Below are 17,654 nucleotides of genomic sequence, written 5' to 3'. Positions count from 1 at the left end.
GTTTACTATTTCAGAGACTTCTGGGCTTCCACCTAGGACACCTGGATCTATTCCCAGCCAGCATGCCTCATGCACAGGCACCTGCTTTTCAAGGAAAGCACCTGGACTGCTAAGATGTTAACTCATTTCAGTGGAGCTTCCAGACCAAAATGGACTAGGAGGAAGAAACTACAGATCTATTCTGAAAATCGGCCCATGGAAACCCTGTGGATCTCAATCGTGAGGATGGTGCCAGGCCTGAAATTACTGTCTTTTATTGGGCATAGGGTCCCATGAGCTCTGGCAGATAACCGTAGTAACAGTACTCAAAAAAGCCTTGCCCTTGAGTCAGGGTAGACGGAGAGCTTATCTTCTTCCTTTGGGTTTTCTGAGGCTGTAAATCATGTGGGAGGAGACCGCTCATCCCTTTCCCGTGGAGCTGCCAGTGAATTCAAAGAGCCAGAGAGGTGTGATCTTCAGATTAGCAGTTTTGCCCCCTGTGGACTGATCCCCACATTCCAGAGCTGACCCCTGTATTCCTGTGGAATAGAGACAAGCTAGGGAGCCTGGGACAGGGCTTCAAAGAAAGCTGTCTTATCCTGCTGAAGCCTTCTACCCAAAGTAAATGAATCATTCATATTCCGCTCCTTCTCCTCAGTCAAGTACCAGGCGTGTGCCTGACACTTGAAGGGGCAACTGAAGACGAAAACCTTGTAGGCAGCCGACACTCCATTTCTGAAAGGGAGGGATGTTTTTAATCATATTAAATCATGAGCTGGAGCGAGGAGCATCTGTGACAGGCCATTACGACAACAACAGGCTGGGAATACCATTAAGGCGAAGCGCATGGTGTCATGTCTTTCTTTTTTCTTTCTTTCTTTCTTTTTTTTTTTTTAGGAAAATTGGACTAGTGACTGCTTTCCAGGAGAAAGTGGGGTGCAGTTTTTTGTGTGTGTGTTTTTTTCCCCTTGTGAGCCAAAGCTAAAGGCTCACAGTTGGGAGACCACACAATGGTCTCCTAATTGTGAGTCCTGAGCGGAGCGAGTGGTCTCTAATCATGGATGTTATCCAGCAGGAACGATACCTGGGCCATTTCGCTGGTGACCTGAACTTGTTCTTTCTGAAAGTTAGATTTTTTTTTCTGGTACCCAGGACAAGAAATGGGGGGATGTAGGCTTGAATCCTGCTATCTTTCTTGTTTGGAAAGGCAGATTTTAGTCCTGCTATTGAGACAAGTTGATTTCAGCTAGGTCCTCAAACTGGTCGACGGAAGCAAAGGCCCACTCAGGGATGTTAGGCGACCCTGACACTCTGGAGAGTACCAGCCACCGTGTTTGAGAGGATCACAGATCCTGAGTCATACCTGTATCAACACGTGACCACGAGAGACTCGGTTGCTGTGCAGTGTGTACAGTGGCCTTGTTCCCTCGGATCCTGCATGAACCATTTGCATCAGCCCAAAGCCCTGATTTCAACTCAAGGCAACTCCAGCTGTGACACAAAGGATAAAGTTCTTGACTTTAACCAAAAGCTTGCCAGTTCTAATCCATCCTGGAGCACCTTGGAACATGGGCCCTGTAATGTGATTCTGAATTAACTTGATGATAACTAGTGACAAGGGAAATTAAATAAAGGTTGGAGCTTTGCTCTTATTAAGGCATTAGTGTTGGTTCCTTAGTTAATGACGAACATTATGATGATGTGAGATGTTAAAGCAAAGGAAAGTGAGGGGAAGAATACCAGGCAACCTGTAGTCTCTCTGCCATGTCCCTGTAAACTTGGAACTCTTCTACGAGAAATCTCTTGAGATAAACTAAGATGAATGAGGTGAGAATCAGAAAGTATGTGGGCCTAGGATCCTGATTAGGAGAGGGAGGTGGGGCACAGCAGGGTCTTCCCAGGGTCCTGAGTCCCAGGTAAATGAATGTCCCCATGGTAGGCGACCGGGAAGGGGCTGCCAGTCCACACAGGAAGATGGATTTAAAAAAAAAAGCCAATTCTGTCCTGGAACAAGTATATTTCTGTGTCTTCTACATGTTTCCTCGGAACTCTTTCTGACTGCATCCTGTGAATAATTGATCACGAATCTGATGTCTCCTTAGAAGGTGTGCCGCTCTAACAAAAATGACACAAGTGAGTGGCTTTAACAAATAGTAATTTATTTTCTCAGCTCACAGGCTTTCTCTGTGCTGGCTCTGGGGAAGCACCTAGCCTTTGCTCCTGGAGGTCAGTATTCTTCAGTCCGTTGGTGGTCTCTGTGTGACATCTTCATGTTTCTGGTTGGCTTGATCCTCTCTGAGTCTAGTCGGCTCTTTCTACCACTTAGAAGTGATCAGGTTTAGGAACTACACTATCTTAATCTGTCCTCATTGACAGAACAAAGAAAACTGTGTCTATACAGGATCACACTCATAGGTTTAAGGGTGAAGGATCCAGTACGTAATTTGGAGAAACACAATTCAATAATGTCATCTCTCAAACATGACTCTCTTCAGCCATGTTGCATGATCAGTGGAAAACCAGGAAGTTCCAGAATGGAAGCAAAAGAGACCCAAGAGTGGGTTCATTTCAACATTAAGTGTAGACGTGAACCCACTGTGTCTTGTCCAGGGAGCCAGGATGGAGAGCTCCTTCCTGTGAGGGTCTTCCTCCAGTGACTAGCTCTTGGCTGTACTCTGGAGAGTGACGTGACTGTCCTCATGGGACGCCTCTGAGGTCCCCCAGCTTTCAGACTGTAGAATGCCACTGGGTTGAAAAAGCCAGCACCCACCTGTGCACATCATCCCAGCCCAGAGCATCACCTTCCCAGGTGGCCGGCAGCTCAAAGGAGCAAAGCCTGCAGGATCCTCGCTCAGGGAAAGGTGCACCCTTAAGCAGCACAGATGTCTTTGTCTCCCTTAATTGACAGTGATTTTCTTCTGTGAAGAAAATATACAGAAGGTGGCAAATTGAATCTCAATTCACTGAATCTTATTAAACTCTTCTTGGGAAAAGATTTCAATAAGAATTTAAGCGGGAGAGAGCAGCACTCAAGCGGCCAACTAGAGAATAAAGGGAGACAGAGTGGTCGCTCCCCATTTGGAAGACCATCCGCAGGGGGGTGGCTGAGGAAGCTTACTGCTCAGCCTGCTTCCTCGCAGGGTGTGGGGAGTGGGTTACCAGAAGCCAAAGCAAAGAGCAAGCTCACACCCTCAGAATCCAAGCCAGGGCCCAAGGGACAGGTGGGGACAGTCAGCAGTTAGTTGCAGGCTCAGTGCAATGTCTTTGCAGCTCAGAGAGGCTAATGCTGTCTTCTGGGGTCATTCTCTCTCCCTCCCACCCCTGCCAACACCGAGGTTCATGCCGGGCTAGAATGAAGTAGCTTAGTCCAGTCCCACATTTGATCCCCTGCACAGGCCCACCTCTCGATCGTGTTCTCTTATTTATGTGGAGATGGAAGTCAAACCCATCCCCTTTGAGTCAGTTATGACGCATGACAGGTTTTTTAAAAAAAATATTATTACTATTAATTTTAATGAAAATTTACAGAGACTTGGAATTTCGTTCATTCATTGTTACACTTTTCTCTCTGCCCACCTCTCCCACCAAGTACACTCTCTTCTCTTTGAAAACTAAAAGAAATGTTCCCCCATTGTTTTACAATCCCTCCCCCGACGGCTACTCCACTATGCAGCCTTCATTCTGGACTCCTGTCCTGACAATAATACCTAATCACATATCCCTTTTAAACAGTTTTCTCCCTCATTTGTTTCAATGCAGTATACATTATTTATCCCATCTTTCTCAGTCTCCACCCAACCCCTTATGTCAGTCCTGTTTTACAACAGTGGCACTATGCAGTATTTGTCCCCATATGCTGAGTGGAAACTACAGAACAATATCATTGATTTCACATGCAAGCAAGATTCTACTGAAGATTATCCAAAAATGACTAGAACAGCACATCAGCAGAGAAGTGCCAGAAGTCCAGGCTGGGTTTAGAAGGGGGTCGTGGTACTAGGGATATTGTAGCTGATGTTAGATGGATCTTAGCTGAAAGCAGAGAATACCAGAAGAATGTCTATCTGTGTTTCATTGATTATGCAAAGGCATTTGACTGCGTGGATCATAACAAACTGTGGCTGACTCTGAGAAGAATGGGAATCCCAGAACATTTAATTGTGCTAATGCGAAACCTATACTTGGACCAAGAGGCAGTCGTCAGAACAGAGCAGGGCAACACTGCATGGTTCAAAATTGGGAAGGGTGTACGTCAGGGATGTGTCCTGTCTCCATACCTTTTCAGCCTGTATGCAGAGCAGATTATCTGAGAGGCGGGGCTCTATGAGGAGAGGCGTGGCGTTAGGATTGGTGGACGATCTATCAACAATCTGCCTTATGCAGATGACACAACCTTGCTCGCTGAAACTCATGCACTTCTCATGCACTTACTGCAGAGGGTCAAGGACTGCAGCCTTCAATATGGACTGAGGCTCAATGTTAAGAAGACAAACATTCTCACCACTGGACAATCGGTAGCATCAGGATGGATGGCAAAGAGATTGAGATTGTTCACAGCTTCAGTTTGCTCGGCTCCACAGTCAACACTCTTGGCACCAGTAGCTAGGAAATTAAAAAACGTATTGCAATGGGAAAGTCTGTGGTTAGGGACCTCTCCAAGATACTCAAGAACAACAGTGTCTCTCTGGAGACTAAGGTCCACCTGATACAGGCCATGGTTTTTGCAATCACTTGTTATACATCACAGTGTTGGACAATGACTAGGGAGGATAGAAGGAGAATTGACGCCTTTGAGCTGTGGTGCAGGAGAAGAGTATTGAATGTACCATGGACTGCCGAGAAAACAAACAGATTCATCGTAGAGAGGATTAAACCAGGCTGCTCCTTGGAGGCAAGGATTCTGGGGCTTCGTCTGACATACTTTGGACATGTTGTAAGGAGAGACAGGTCTTTAGAGAGGGACATCATGCTGGGTAGAGTGGAGGGACAGCGCAGGAGGGGAATACCCTCTATGAGGTGGATTGATTCAGTGATTGGGGTACTCGGGATGGGTTTGTCAGAGGCAATGAGATTGGCACAGGATAGAGCACGCTTTAGGGCTGTTGTACATAGGGTCGCTATGAGTCGCAAATGACTCGACGGCACATAACAACAACAACAACAATGCTGAGATATTTCACTCAGTATAATGTCCTTCAGGGCCACCCATTTTGAATAATATTGCATGAGGTTTTTGTCTTTCAGTGCAGCATAGTATTCCATTATGTGAATCTATCCATTCGTTTCTTGTTTCCAACTCCTTGCTATTGTGAACAAAGCTGCAATAAACATGGGAGTGCATATATCTGCTTGGATATCAGGTATGGTCTCTTTGGGGTATATTCCCAGTAGTGGAATTGCTGGATCAAGTGGTATCTCTATTTGCAACTTTTTGAGAAAGCGCCATACCGTCTTCCCCAGTGGTTGCACCATTTTACACTCCCACCAACAGTGAATAAGAGTTTCAGTTTCTCCACAACCTTGCCAGCATTTGTTGCTTGCTGTCTGTTAAATTTTGCAATTCTGACTGGGGTGAGATGATGTCTCACAGTTGTTTGGTGACAGTCTTCGATCAGGTTTTGGAGGCTGTGAATCTTTATGAGTGAAGACCGCGCCTCTTTAGCCCAAGGAGCAGCTGGTGGATTCAAACTGCTGACCTTTCAGTTGCGCTGTGCCACCGAGGGCTCCTTAAGCTCTGTAGTACAGCGTGGCTTTCTCTCTTGTAAAGTGCATTTGTAAGTAGCTTTGGTAATAGTTACAAGATTGTGCAGCAATCACCACTATTGATTCCAGAACATTTTCATCAGCCTCCAAAAACCTAGGGACCTATTAGCAGTCCTTCCTCATTCCTTCCTTCCCCCCAGCCCCTGGCAGCCACTAAGAATATATTTTCTGTCTCCGTAGTTGTGAGTTGATGGCATAATATGTAGTCCCTTGTTAAGTGCTTCTATGGCTTAACATGATGTTTTCAGAGTTCATACATGTTGTGGCATGTACTAGAGCTTCATTTATTCATGATTCAGTAATATCCCACTGTATGGCTAGACCACATTTTGCTTATTCATCCATCTGTCGATATAAATTTAGATTACTTCCTTTTTTATTATACTAGTTTATTTACAAAATTCGAAGACACTGGTTTTCACACATGATCCTTCCCATTTCCCTCACTCCCCACCCATCAAATTGTACAACCCCCTTGATTAAGCCACTGCATTCCCCCATCCCCCACACATCCTCACCCCTCTATTTCCACCCTCCTCCCCACCTTGGATCTCCATACTCATTCTACACTCATGGTTTTATACAATATTTATTCAGTATTTGTCCTTGTGGGACTGAGTTAGTTCACTCAGAATAATGCTCTCCAATCCCTCCCAAGTTAGGCAGTAATTTACAAAATCATTGCTCCTGTGTGCTGCGTAGTATTCCATCATGTGAATGTACCATGATTTCTTAATCCATTCCATTGTGGTTGGACATCTGGGCTGTTTCCATGTTCTTGCGATGGTGAATAATGCTGCTATAAACGTTGGTGTACAAATCTCCATTTGTGCCTCAGTTCTCATTCTCTCAGGGTGTATTCTAAGCAGTGGAATAGCTGGGTCTAAGGATTGCTTCTTCTTTGGCTGTTGTGAATAATGCTGTTAGGATCATTCTCGTTTAAGCTTTTTTGTAGACATATACTTAACAGCACAATTCTAGTTGGGTCAAATGGTATCTAAGTTTAACTTCTGCAGGAATAGCCACACTGTTTTCCACAGCAGTGATACTGTTTTGCATTCTGCATGAGAGTTGTGGTTTCTTCACACCCTCTCCAACCCTTGATGTTGTCTTTTTTTGATTAGCTGTCCTGAGAATGAAGCGTGAATGGTATGTGGTTCAAGGGCTTACAGATGTCCCGCACTAATGGGGAGCCTGTGCTGGCCCTGTCTGCTCTGTGGACCTGGCCTCCTTGTTGGTCTGGTTCCCATTGGTCCCGATGTTAGTGGACCAGTTGGACACTGAGGACCTGCCTTCTGTGGATGGTAGGATATTGCCATCCTGGAAAATGGCTTGTTTGCTGTAGATGCCTCTCTAGGATGAAGAGCCTGTGAATGGCTCTCTCAGGACCGTGAAACCATGTAAATATTAGAAACACTGGTGGTGCCCGCTCTGAGGCTGAACCTTCAAAGAGAAAAACACCAGGCACCCTGCCTGATTTCAGAGGTACAGTAAATGAAGAAAAGGGTGCTAGTGCCAAAAAGCGGGACCTTTGTAGACGGGCTGGTTCATCCTTACACTGAAATGCAAGCCTCTCACCTGATGGTGGAACAAAGGGCCTGGGGTCTTGGACTCATCATGCAAGGGGTCCCACAGCGGGATCTACACATAATTTCTTTGGCCCCAACTGACCCAAAATGTCCTGGCTGCGGGAAGAGGGTGGACCTCTGCCTGTCCTGTCCCACCTGCCCACTCACTTGACTTTTCCTCTCTGAGTACATCCATCACGTTATGCAGGAAGACCTTGGGCTGGGAAAGGAAAAACAAATCAAACTCTCCCCACAGTTGCCATCGGTCGGTTTTCTGCATAACAGCTGGATGACTTGGAGATGAAGGGGTTTCCATGGCAACCAATTACAGCTCATGATTGGTGAAAAATCGCAGCGATCCCCTGCGTGTGAAGTTATGCTGGGCAGGCAGGCGGGCACAGGCGGAGGTGTGCGGCTCCCATCATTTCCTGGGGCGGTGTTTCTGAAGGACCGATGGCAGGCAGTTTGCGCGCACTGCTCTTCCTCCTGCCCATTCTTGGTGCCCGCTGATGGCTGCAGAGGGGCCTGCTGGTGCACACAGGTGCCCTCTGAGCTGTACCTCTCCACCTGACAGGCCAGTGCCTGGTCACTCTGGCAGACCAAACCCATGGCTAGATTTGCAGGGTAGTGCTTCTCCAGGCTGTCCTAGGGAAGTGCCAGCTCTCGATGTGCCTGTGATCTGACTAGGTCAGCCTCCAGCCAGTGGGCACTGCCCTGTGTCCTGCTGGCCTGCGCATGGGGACTTCACATTGACCTAAATTCTGCTGTGCTTCGCCTGGGCCTCTCTCTGTGCTCAGCTTGGCCACCGTTGCAGAGAAAGCACGCACCAGCAGAACAGAAGCAGTAAGCAGAATGAGGCGGGCGCCCTGGTTTCTACAAAGACGTGCTATCTTCCTGATTGAAAAGGGGGCCTGGGTGGGAATTTGGGAGCCAGGTCTTTCTGGTAATTAAATGCTTGCTAATAGCTAATACAATTTCCTGCCTCCTCTTAATGTCCTGCGGACACACAGGGCCCAGCACAGTCGCAAATGTCAGAGACAGGACGTCAGCCGTGACCAGACTGGTGTTAACATGTTGCCGCACACTTTTAATTGACGACCATGCTTAGAAACACATTTTTGACGGTAATACTGTCATTCGTGGCAACTTAAAATGGAAGGACAGTCACATGTACACAGGAGCATTGACTCGACTCACACACAGACGCACATGATCAAACACACATACACAAACACAAACATAAACACATACTGCATTAATTCACAGACACATTTGTGCTCACACTCAAAGACACTGAGAAACATTAACATGTACATACACACACACACACACACACACACACATGCATCGACCCATACACAGATGCACATGAACATACATATACACACACATTCATGCACACACTGATAAAAATTGGCACACATGGACATGTACACTAACACAAGCATTCGTACACCGTGTTTGCACTCAGAGTCACTGAAAAACATCGGTGTGCACTCGCAGGCACAGAAACTAACACACATTCAAACACATAGTGGCATAAGTTCATACACAGGTACACACTCACACATACTCAGCATGTTGGCATTCAGGCCCCCACACTCGCACACTCACTTGCTCACTTTTATATCCACCCACACAGAGAGATTTACTCATGTTTTAGTAACATAGCTGCAGGAAGAGAAACCACAAGTCCATTGCTTTCAGGGGCCTGGCTTTGAATGACAAGCCCTGGTGGCGTCCTCTATACGGAGCTGGGCTGCTAATCCTGAGGCAGCCCCTCTCCGGAGGCTCGAATCCACCAGCAGCTCTGCACTGAGAGGGTGGGCAACGTCCTGTCAAGTGATTTACAACCTTGGAAACCCACAGGTGGGTCAGCTGTGAGTCAGCCCCTCCTGGACACCAATGAGGGAGTGAGGGAGTGGTTTTGAGGGAGTGACGAAGTGGTTTTTAGTGACTCCTCAGAGGCGCCAGGGGAGGCCCCTACTCAGCGCATCTGAACACCCCCGCCTGCTCTCCCACCCCCACCCCCACAGCTGTCAGGAAAGTTTCTGGATTCCCTCTAACTTTCAGACAGGAGGTCGGTGACAAGAACTGACTTTGAGTGACACATGGGATCAGTGCTCAATTATCTATGCGGGTGGGAGAGGCGCGTGGGCCTGCAGCTTCCACACCCCTCTGCTGGCTCGCTGCTGTTCCGTTCCCCAGGCTTCTGTGTTCCTCTCTTGGTTTCCGCTGGTCTGGACCCTCATGTCAGGCTAGTGGCCGAGCTGCACCCACCGGGAGACAAGGTCCAGGGGAGCCCAGGACACTGCTGTGCTGGCTGCTGGTCTCCCCTGAAGCTCGGTTAGCCAGGGGAGGGGGACGGCACTGCCTCACCAGCCGGGTTGGGCTTGCCCTTTCTGCAGCCCCCCTTAGACTGAGGAGGTAGATGACAGGGCTTCAGAGGGCACCGTCTCCGGAGATAAATAGGAAAGCAGAAATGTCAGCAGAACAAACACTTGACCAGGCTCGGTGCGTCAATAAGTGTTCAGGTAATCCGGAAGAAATCTCATCTCCCAGAATAAAACCTGGAAGGGACCAAGGCAAAGGAGCTTTCCCCTTGTATAGTGTTCAGTGCCACCTGGCTCCTTTCAAACATGCGGGTTCGACTGGCATAAGAGAGGAGGGGTCAGTGCTTAGTGGACACGTGAATACTGCTGTATCATTCTATAGGTTTACTTACACTGGTGGAGAGTGGAGACCCCCCTATCCCTTCCAACCTCTCTTCCCCAGGGGAAAAAAAAATATAAGTGTCTGGTGCAACTGCCTTGGAGTCTCTGGTGGTGCAGGGCAAAGATCAGCGAGGAGTCCTTGTGGTGCAGGGAAAACACAGGTGAAAGATTGAGTGGAGAGCTTTGAGGGGTATTGTCACTCAGAAGCACCTTGAAAGAAAGGCCTGAACTGTCACAAAACCACAGCTAAGAATACTGTGTGAAACAAGTTCTACTCTGATGTTCTAGTAGGCACGAGTGTCTCGGCAGCATCTAGTTATTTTGTATTTCACTGTCTCAATGTAGGGAACTGTTAGCGTGAAGAGAGATGATCCTGGTCAAGAGATGGAAAACAGAGACTGTGTCCACAGTTCTGCGAATCACTTACCATTTTCCATCTAGAACTTCAGTGTCATTATAGGTAGTAGGAGGGCTGGGTAGGCCTGGAAGATAGGTAAATTTACTTTGTTAGGGCTAGTAGGAGTTCCTGGGTGGTAGACAATGTTAAGCACGCAATTAACTGAAAGGTTGGAAGTTTGAATCCACTCAGAGGTGTCTCGGAAGAAAGGCCTGGCAGTCTGCAGCTGAAGAATCAGCCATTGGAAACCCTGTGGAGCCCAGTTCTACTCTGACACACATGGGGTCGCTGTCGTTGTCAGTTGGCATCAATTCCATGGCAAGGGAATTTGCAGGACTTCGTTTTCCTTCCCAAGAAATGGACTATCCACTGAGGGCCCATCTCTGTACCCTGGAAGCGAGTTGGAAGGAAAAGAGAAGCATAGGCCTGGAGTGACTACAGACAACAGTTCTTTATAAATGGATAGCTTCTTTTTAGATGCTGATTAGTGGGCTGCCTTGAGTGGGCCTTTGAAGTCAAGTAATGAGGGGTTTGGCTTTCCCTTTTGAAGTTTGGATTAGCTTTCATTATAGGAAAAGAGTTTCTTTGTCTTAGCCTTGCTGGAGAAAGATGGCCCTGTGGCGGACCGCCCGCTGCAGGGGCCCACACTGACCCTCTGTCTCTCTCCACGCAGTTCCATGTCCATCCGCTGGCCGGGCCGCTCTGCTGGAAGCCATGCTTGGATACTGATAGCCATGTTTCAGCTGGCCATCGAGCTCCCCATGTGTGAGTCCCTGGGCCCGGGCCCTGAGTTCCGGCTCCTGCTGCGCCCACCGCCCCGGCCGCCCCGTCTGTGGAGTTTTAAGAGTGGACAACCTGCGCGGGTGCCCGCGCCCCTGTGGAGCCCCCGGCCACCCCGCGTCGAGCGGACCCACGGGCAGCTACAGACCCCACGTGCCAAAAGGGCGCACAGACCCAGAGACCAGGGGGCCCCCCTCGTGTCCAGAGGGGGCCTGGCCAAGCCCCCGGCCACTGCCAGCTCCAGCCCTTCCCTGGCCTCCTCGGCCACGTCCTCGCCACCCACGGCAAGTGGCGGGGCCACGGACCCCCAGAGCCTCCTGAGGAGAGGGAGGCGACACCTCCAGGGTGGTGGCTTCGGTGGCTTTGATTTCCGAGGCAGCAGGCCCACCACCGAGACAGAGTTCATTGCCTGGGGGCCCACGGGTGAGGAGGATACCCTCGAGGCCAACACCTTTCCGGGGATGTTTGGCCCCACCACGGTCTCCATCTTACAAACCCGGAAGACGACGGTGACCACCACCACCACCACGACGTCCACCACGGCCACCCCCTTGACCCTGCAGACTAAGGGGCTCACGGAGTCCCTGGACCCCAGGAACAGGGTCCCCGTGGGGATCAGCACAACGGCGCCTTCCACCAGTCCCAGCAACAACGGGGGAAACACCGAGCCCCCGAGGATTCTGGGGGAGACCTCAGGTAAGGCTGCCTCTGTCTGTCTGGGGCTTGGTTGGGGGTGTGGACCTGCATGGGTGGGGGAGAGTGGATGCTGAGATGTGTCCAGATTGTTGCTGTTGTGTGTGACTGCATTTTCCAGTGCCAGAGTCGACAGAAAAGGTGGAGAGCCAGGAGCTGAGAACAGGGAACTTTGGACAAGATAGAGATGCAACGTGTCTGTGAAATTACACACACTATATGCTCTGAGCTTTGCCTTATTATCTGCAGAGGAGCTGCAACCTCTGGCTGGTAGCTGTGAGGATAGGGTGCTTCCTTCCCTTCCTCAGAACCTCTAATGCCTCAGGAATGGGGTCCACGCCTTCCTAATGAATTTTGTGCCTGGTGATCTCTGAGAGATGGGCACTGCTGTAGGGATGGCACCCTTCCCAGGTGTCCCTTTCCCAGTGCCAAGATGCTTTATGAGGGATGGACTGAACCCTGATGAATGTAAAGTCATGCTTTGTAGAACTGTAGAGCTTCTTTTGGTGACAGGGCATGGGCACATCTCATGAGAAAGCTGAAAAAGTCATATGGAGTCTTCTGGAACCTTCCAGGGTGTAGACCTCGTAGGTGGTGGGTGCCTACTCGTTTGGCCTTGAACCATGTACTGGTTTAGTAGGTGGCTTCTAAGAACAGAAGTGGGTTGCCTGGGGACCCACAGGGAAAGAGGAGCCACCTGTGACTCCGAATGTTTGCAGGGCCATGTTCTCTCACAAATGTCTGGGAGAAGATTTCTTTCCCCCTCCTCGTCTTGCGGTGACCACAAGCATTCCTTGGCTTGTAGGTTCATCTTCACATGATCGTCTTTCCTCTATGTGTCTGTGTCTCTGTGTCCTGTTGTATAAAGACACCACTCAGATTGACTTAGGAGTTAGCCTACTCTGTCATGAATTTTTTTCTTAACTTAGAATAACCTTAAAGACAGAGTCATGGTCACAAGTGCAGGGTTAGAATGTAAATGTACCTTTTTTTTTTTTTTTAAGTGAGACCCAGTTCACTCTGTGACAGGTCAAGAGCAGGAGAGGAGAGGTCAAGTAAAAGAGTAGTGGGAGGATTTATCTGGTGCTTTGTGACAGTGACTCAGGCAGTGGAGTGGCTTATTCATGGAGATGGGTTTAGGGGAGCATTTGAAGGACACAGAGCAGAACAAATAGTTCCTGTCTCTCTGCCACTGTTATTCTAGACGTATGAAGCCATTATGGTCCCTGAGCTTCAAATGCCTACTTCCACACACATTCTCTTTTCTTCTCCTGGGCCTCGTTCTCCAGTTGCTTCTGAAGCAGCCCTTGAAATTTGTCAGGCCAAAATATTTTATTGAAATGGTATCCATCATCATGGGTCCATAATAGGCTGGGAGTACAGAGCAGTGGCCTCACACACCAGCATGACTAAGATGACTTTGCATGTCCATTCTAGACAAATGGCCGATTAGCTAACTTAGGTGAACCAAGATGCAAGCTTCAGAACCTCAGCATGAAGGAGTAGGGACCCCTTGAGGCTCCTTTGGAGCCATCCCTGCTCCTCTGCACACTTGAAGGTTGAAGCTCTATAGGTCCCACCATTATCTTCCCGATCAAGAGAAAGAATATCACTGCTCACCAATTCTGTCATATTTATAGTACAAACTCTCCACCTCGTCCTTAGTTGCTGAGTCCTGGTTGTAGAGTCTTCTTACTCTTGGGCAGAAGGCCATGGTCAATGGTTGGACAGTTACCATGGTGTCTCAGTCTCAGAGACTGCTGCAATATAAATACAGCAAGTGGGTGGCTTTAAAGAACAGAAATCTGTTGTCTCACAGCTCAGGAGGTTCGGAGTCAAGATTTAGGACGTCAGCTTTGGGGGGGGGGCGGTCTTTTCATGCCTGTTTCAGCTTTGGTGGTTATTAAATGCTGTTGAGCCGATTTTAATTCACAGTGATCCTGTGTGACAGTGAAGAATGGCCCCATGGGGATCTCTAGGCTGTAATCTTCACATGGGTAAACTGCTGTTTTTTTCCCTCCCTAGGGAATGGGTTCCAATTGACCACCTTTTACACAGTAGCCAAGCACTTAATCATTGTACCACTAGGGCTCCTTTTCAGTGTCTCACCCACTGACTGCCATAGAATTCGTTTCAGCTCGTGGTGCTCTTCCATCAGGTTTCTGAGGTTGTAAATGGCAATGAGAGAAGATTATCCTTTTTTTTCTTTCCAGAGAAGCACGTGGTGGATTCAAACTCCCCGACCCAGCATTTTGGTTAGCAGACAACTCACTGCAGACAGACTATGTCCCCTCAGATCTCCCTTTTTCAGCTTCTAGTAGCTGATGGTTTTTGGAGACCTGGAGCTTGTAGTCTCATCTATCTCTGGCTTCATCAAATAGCATCTCTCTTCTCCCTGTTTGTACGTGTCAGTCTCCATGTCTACACTGCTCTTTATAACTCAGTAGTAATTCACTTTGGGTCCCATCCTCTAGTGATATGAGCACATCCACAGGTTAAGTGGTAGGATCCCAACACACTCTCCTTAAAGAGCTCAATTCATTCTATAATGCATGGTGTGAGCAGCTTTTATCATTGCACAAGTGACTTTCTTTCCCCACGTGGGAAAAAGTACCTGCCATTTTCATTTTGAGTTTATTTTCTCAGGAGAACAGCATGTCCATGAAAGCAGACTTAGTTCCTTCCAAGGCCAAGAGCCCAAGGATGGAAGCTGTACCCTGGGGAGAATCCTAGGAGAGGATGTGGGGGCTGTGGCATGTTACCTCCATGTAACCTCCTCCCGTAACCTACGTATACACGCCACCCATGATTCATCATCTTTGCATCAGACACCCTTGCACAGCTTTACTCAGCCTTGGTTTCTCCCTCACTGAACTCCCAAACCATCATCGTAATGGAATTTCGTGCTACAGTCATTTACTGTCATCTCCTCTGCATACGTCACTTACTATATAGACATGGATGAGAAAACAAGTTCCCATTTATTCCAAATTACATTTGTTATTACTAAAGTTAAACGCCTGGGACAGCATTATAAGGCTTAGCAAATTAATTCACAGTACATTGGATGTTACTAATCCAACTTGACAGATGCTTATCTTAGAGATGATTTATGGTTCTTCATAATATAATCTGGTACGAGATTAATTTGTTTAGTAAAACAAATTTAAAAGAGGGGAAATATGTGCATTTGCTTGGAATGCAGAGAAATAAGAATTCTAGAACGTGATATCTGTGTGTAGAGAAGGGAGCGTGGCAACGTGCAGTCACCCTCATTAGGGCTCATTGCCATCTCAGCTTCCAGGAAGAAAGGAAATGCTTAGACAGTTCTCTTAAGAGGTTTCATCACAGCCAAACTATCATAAGTAAATTAGACCTAAGGACTATTAGAGTCAAAACTGGAGTGATTCAAGTTGACCCTAGGAACAGTTTGCGGATGTTGGGGAAGACAGCCTCTTGATTGGCCTGCAAGGTTCTAAATAACCTTGTCTGAGCTTTTAGGCAGAGGAACACAATTGTTAAAGCCCACCTGAATGGTCGGATTTTAGGGGAAGAAGGTTGACCCTCCTGTGAATCTTCTTTGTCTTAGCAGCCATTCAGTGTAGATATGGGTCCCCAGTTCTTTGTAGAAAATGAGAACCATTATTCATAGCAGATGGCCCTTACTCTAGTAAGAATAATCTTTGAGTTTCACAGAGCTGCGGCCTGGAAGATTATATGCTCTGTAGTTAGCAGTAAGTTCTTTATGACTGCAGATCAATTTGTGAATTTAGCTTGCCACCTGTAACTATAGGTCCTGAGAGAATTTTTTTTTCTTCCCTGGCCTCACTTTCTTTAACATGAAAATAAAATGGTCTCTGTAAAAGTTAATTGGATTAACAAAGAACATATCATATGGTGCCTAAGAATCTCCATGAATACTAGTCATTTTTATACCTAGCAGAAGTGGCCCTTAAGAAAGGGTTGCTGATCTCAAGGGGAGAATTGTCCTCTAGAGTCTCTTGTGCTCTTAGGCATCCAGTTTTGCCCACTCATTGTTGGAAGGATGTCAAAGCCAGGAATGTATTTTAGGAAGTGACATCAAGAATTCATTAAGTCAAACCTGCTGTCAAAGAAGGGAAGGATTATTAGCATCAGATGTTGGGATCGCAAAATATTATTTTTGCTTCTGAAGAGAAATATTTAAAAGAGGCATACTGTATTTTCCTTTCTGTCTGTAGAACAGGTATTGGCAGAAATTGGAAAGGTTGGATGGTAATGAATTGGGGACTCTGAAAGCCCATTAGAAATATTACATGGAATGCCTGCTGGAATCATCAAAGGTTCCCTCTTTCATAAATAGTCCTGCAAGTGAAATAACATGGAAATCTGTCCTCATTCAGCATGGTGATTAAGAGTTCCATTCCCTGCCTATGAACTCCTATCCCCACTTCTTAATAAGTATATGATTTTGATGACTTCTTGTTCTCACTCTACCTCAGTGGGAATAATAGATATTGCCATCTCATAACATTGTCATTAAAGATTAAAGGAGATGATACAGTGTCTGGAATGTAAACTGCTTTGTATGTGTTAGTTGCTCTTAAGGTGATGATGGTGATGGTGATGAAGATTGTGATGAGAACATTGATACTAGATGACATTGATGATGATGGTAGTAATGGTTATCACTGTGAAGTCTTGCTACCTCTACTTGGTGGCTCTGTTGTAAGGTCAACCTCATTGCATGAGGTCAACTGACCTTGGAGCTCTGAGCAGAAGTGTAGATGGTGCTGGCCAGGGAACCACTGGGGATGGAAAATTACCTGGCACCGGCTCACAAAGGTCCTGTGCTCCTGCCTCCCACGGGTGCTGGCAGAGGGTGAATGTCAGCTGGGTCGGAAGTTCACTTGAGGCCCAGCGAGGAGGCCATCCCACTGTGCAGCTGTCCTTTTCTGATGGTCCCCTTGCTGGTCATGCTCTGAATCTGCAAGCACAGTCTCCCAAGAGAAAAACAGAAAGTACTTTCCTGATCTTTTATCTGAAAACTTGTGAAGTGAGCTGGTAAAAAAATTCAAGTCAAGTGCTTTAAGTTACCCAATATGCCTACTGAAGGAATGTGTGTGTAAGACTTGGTATGCAGTTGATGCTCATTTAAGGTTTCCTGAAAAGGATGTCTTAGTGCTCCATCTACTTGAACTATGCACCTGGGTCCTGCGACTCTTCATAGTCATGTTGACACTTACCTTAGCTGTTTATTGTCACATGACCCACAAGGCACCCCAGCAAGGGGGCTTTTGAAGCTTATTAGGTCCCCGTAACTATTCAAGCTTTGTTCTCATCCGTATCAGTCACGTACTGGTGACACACGGCAGCTCAAGGATGCACTGGCTCAGATGCTACCCCAGTGCTTCCTGGTAATTTGTACATTGGAATTCACTCGTGCATTTCCAAGGATGCTTCTCAAGTTGTTTTATCCTTGTCACAGGGAGGACATCAGTGTCCTCTAGGTGTGTGCTTTTGCAAGCACAAAGGACTAGTTGGTGCCATCCTCTCTGCCCCCTGGTTGTCAGCTGACCTGAACAGAGATGCAGGCCAGCCAACCTCAGGAGCAAGTCTCATTATGATAAAATATTTTTCTAAAGAACAGAGTCCGAGTGAAAGGAAATGAGAAGCAGATATAACAGGGGGACATGGTCCTTTCCTTTCTGTTTAAAGTCGAGATGGCTATCTAAATGCTGAGCCCCTTTTAATTAAGTTGCTGCGTTTTTGATACCAGGG

At 47.4% G+C, this 17,654-nt stretch overlaps 1 protein-coding gene across 1 annotated transcript in view; it reads left to right on the top strand.

The window, feature by feature from the left end:
* Nucleotides 1–17,654, top strand: part of LOC102874158 (adherens junction-associated protein 1-like) — a 186,489-nt gene that overhangs the window by 85,599 nt on the left and 83,236 nt on the right. The window contains exon 4 of the mRNA XM_006885922.1: nucleotides 11,095–11,897. Within this exon, the coding sequence (XP_006885984.1) occupies nucleotides 11,095–11,897 (803 nt within the window). The remainder of the gene's footprint in view (nucleotides 1–11,094; nucleotides 11,898–17,654) is intronic.

This window comes from Elephantulus edwardii, unplaced genomic scaffold (genome assembly GCF_000299155.1).
Source record: "Elephantulus edwardii isolate Elephantulus edwardi_28Jun2011 unplaced genomic scaffold, EleEdw1.0 scaffold00045, whole genome shotgun sequence".
NCBI classification, from domain to species: Eukaryota; Metazoa; Chordata; class Mammalia; order Macroscelidea; family Macroscelididae; genus Elephantulus; species Elephantulus edwardii.
This window is presented reverse-complemented; position numbering and strand designations above follow the sequence as displayed.